The sequence below is a fragment of the Mandrillus leucophaeus genome, unplaced genomic scaffold, assembly GCF_000951045.1.
Source record: "Mandrillus leucophaeus isolate KB7577 unplaced genomic scaffold, Mleu.le_1.0 Scaffold1012, whole genome shotgun sequence".
In the NCBI taxonomy this organism is placed as follows: Eukaryota; Metazoa; Chordata; class Mammalia; order Primates; family Cercopithecidae; genus Mandrillus; species Mandrillus leucophaeus.
In genome coordinates, this window is record NW_012098233.1 from 115,875 (window position 1) to 118,175 (window position 2,301).

General features: G+C 33.1%; 1 protein-coding gene across 4 annotated transcripts in view; it reads right to left on the bottom strand.

The window, feature by feature from the left end:
- The window catches only part of COL11A1 (collagen, type XI, alpha 1), a 241,690-nt gene that overhangs the window by 71,068 nt on the left and 168,321 nt on the right, over positions 1–2,301 (bottom strand). For all 4 annotated transcript variants that reach the window (XM_011975884.1, XM_011975869.1, XM_011975892.1 and 1 more), the window contains one exon: positions 2,175–2,282. In XM_011975884.1, coding sequence (XP_011831274.1) covers positions 2,175–2,282 — 108 coding nt within the window. The remainder of the gene's footprint in view (positions 1–2,174; positions 2,283–2,301) is intronic.

Genomic DNA, 2,301 nt, shown 5'->3' on the forward strand with positions numbered 1-2,301 from the left:
TAAATGCAAGTGTAAACCTGCTGATAATTGCATAACATTTTGATAACACAAGCTACTCAGCAGAGGTAAGATCTAAAATTTGTTTGGAAAAAGGAAGAAGTAAAGGCTAGATATAACATTTTGCCAAACATTTTCATCAGTTTTTACTAAACCTCTGAATATATATCTATAACTCCTTTCACTGAACACTATTATTACCACTTCATGCTACTGTTCCTAAGCAGACAGCTCCTTCAAAAGTATAATGCTAGCAATACAGTGCCTACCCCTTAGTTATTCTAAATAGCTCATTTTGGCTATTAGAAAATGGAATGAACATCCTGGAGTTGTTGTCCTTGGCTGGGATAACTGAAAGAGAATGGGTAAGTAAGGCATTCCCTTTTCCCTTCCCTAGTTATGATATCACTAATTACCAACAAAACTCAGGCATGAATCCTGGCTCTTACAAAGGCTAATGTCAATAATTTTTCATCTATCTCACCTAATTAATTTCTTATCAATTTCAATGCTTTTCCATATTCTGATCTTTATTTCAATAATTTACTTATTCTTCATAAAGCTAAGGTAATTATCCACTTTAAAACCTACCATTCAATATATTATCTTCACAGAAATATTGACTTATCTAATTAGTATATTCTCAATTTGTATAAAAAACAATTTATGCCTATTTTCTCTGTATGCATTATTTAGTGTATTATGCAAAATATGTGTTCCCCTATATTTTTAAATTAACTTGTACTAAAGGACCTGAATCAATTTTCTATCTTCTCCCGGTACACAGTACACTATGAAATATATTTTCTCAGCATATTAAAAGTGCTTTTTCTGTCACCTAAAAGTTCTATCCACAGGTGGCATGGCCCATTCCAACACTCTAACTCTTTCTGAAAGGTAATGGATTACAGGAAACAATTTTTTTTTTTAATTTTTAAACTGCTACAGTTTTAATGTGTCACCAAAAAAACATCTTTTGGAAACTTAATTCCCTATGCAACAGTGCAGGGGAATGGGGCCTAATGATTAGGCCATGAGGGCAAAGTGAAATTAATTAATGCCGTTATTGCATTAGTGGGTTCATTACAACAAAGGGAATTTGTTTTCTTTTTACTCTCTCTCTCTCTCTCGCCCTCTCTTTGTCCTTCTACGATGGGATGATGTGTCAAGAAGTTCGTTACCAGATGTGACCCCACTAGCTTGGACTTTCCATCCACCAGAACCATGAGCCAATATATTTTTGTTCATTATAAATTACCTAGTCTGTAGTGTTCTGTTAAAACTGCACAAAATGGTCTCAAACAGAAACATTGGAATAATATCACAGAATAATCAGAGAAAATGCATAGATAACAAAAGCAAATCAAATTGATAAAAACTGAGGTCTTAGTGATAGAGGAGTATTTTTGAATATAAGCTTAAGCTTAATTTTATATCTCAACACTTACCAGTATATAAAAATATCAAACTTATATTTTTGTGTATCAGAGCCAGTACTTTTTATCTACATTTACTGAAACAGTTTGCATTTTAATCTTGTAGAAAGAGAGAATTATTTTTTAAAAATACAATCACATCAAAACCAGGAACAAAAATAGAGAAGAAATCTTAACAAAGAAACCTAAATCTAATAAGTGGAATAGAGTCCATAGTCATGTAAATATAAAATGTTAAAATCCAATAAATATTAGATGAAATAATTGGTCAGATGTTCCCCGTCTCATTCACTGGTGATCAGAGCTCAAATTACATGAGAAGGGCAGCTACTTTCTATGAGTTTCATATACAGACTATGGAAATGCTTGAAGTTGAATTTGTATTACAAGAGGTGTAAAAAGTTCACACTTTTCTAATGTAAAGCAGCAAGGTATAGCTTTAATCAAAAACTCACAACCTTTTTCATTTTTTATTTTTTAAAGCAAAATGAGAAGCCTTTTACATTAATAATATCCAACTCCGTTACAGGTATTATGGTTTCATAAAGTGTGGGAAAATGTCATCTCATTTAATTGAATTTGAAATTTTCTCTATTATATATATACAAGCCAGTGTATTTATATGCCAGACACATATACAGAGAGAATACAGTGGTGTATGAAAAGCTAATATTATTGAATAAGAAGTAATAACGTGTACAGGGTAGCAGTGTAGTATATTTTCTTCTATACATTACTTACAGGAGCACCTTTCTCTCCAGCTGGACCAGGAGGACCCTGAGGTCCCGGGCGCCCTGGTAAACCAATTGGGCCAGCTGTACCTGCTGACCCACGTTCTCCTGGTGAGCCCTAGTACACAAGAAAAGAA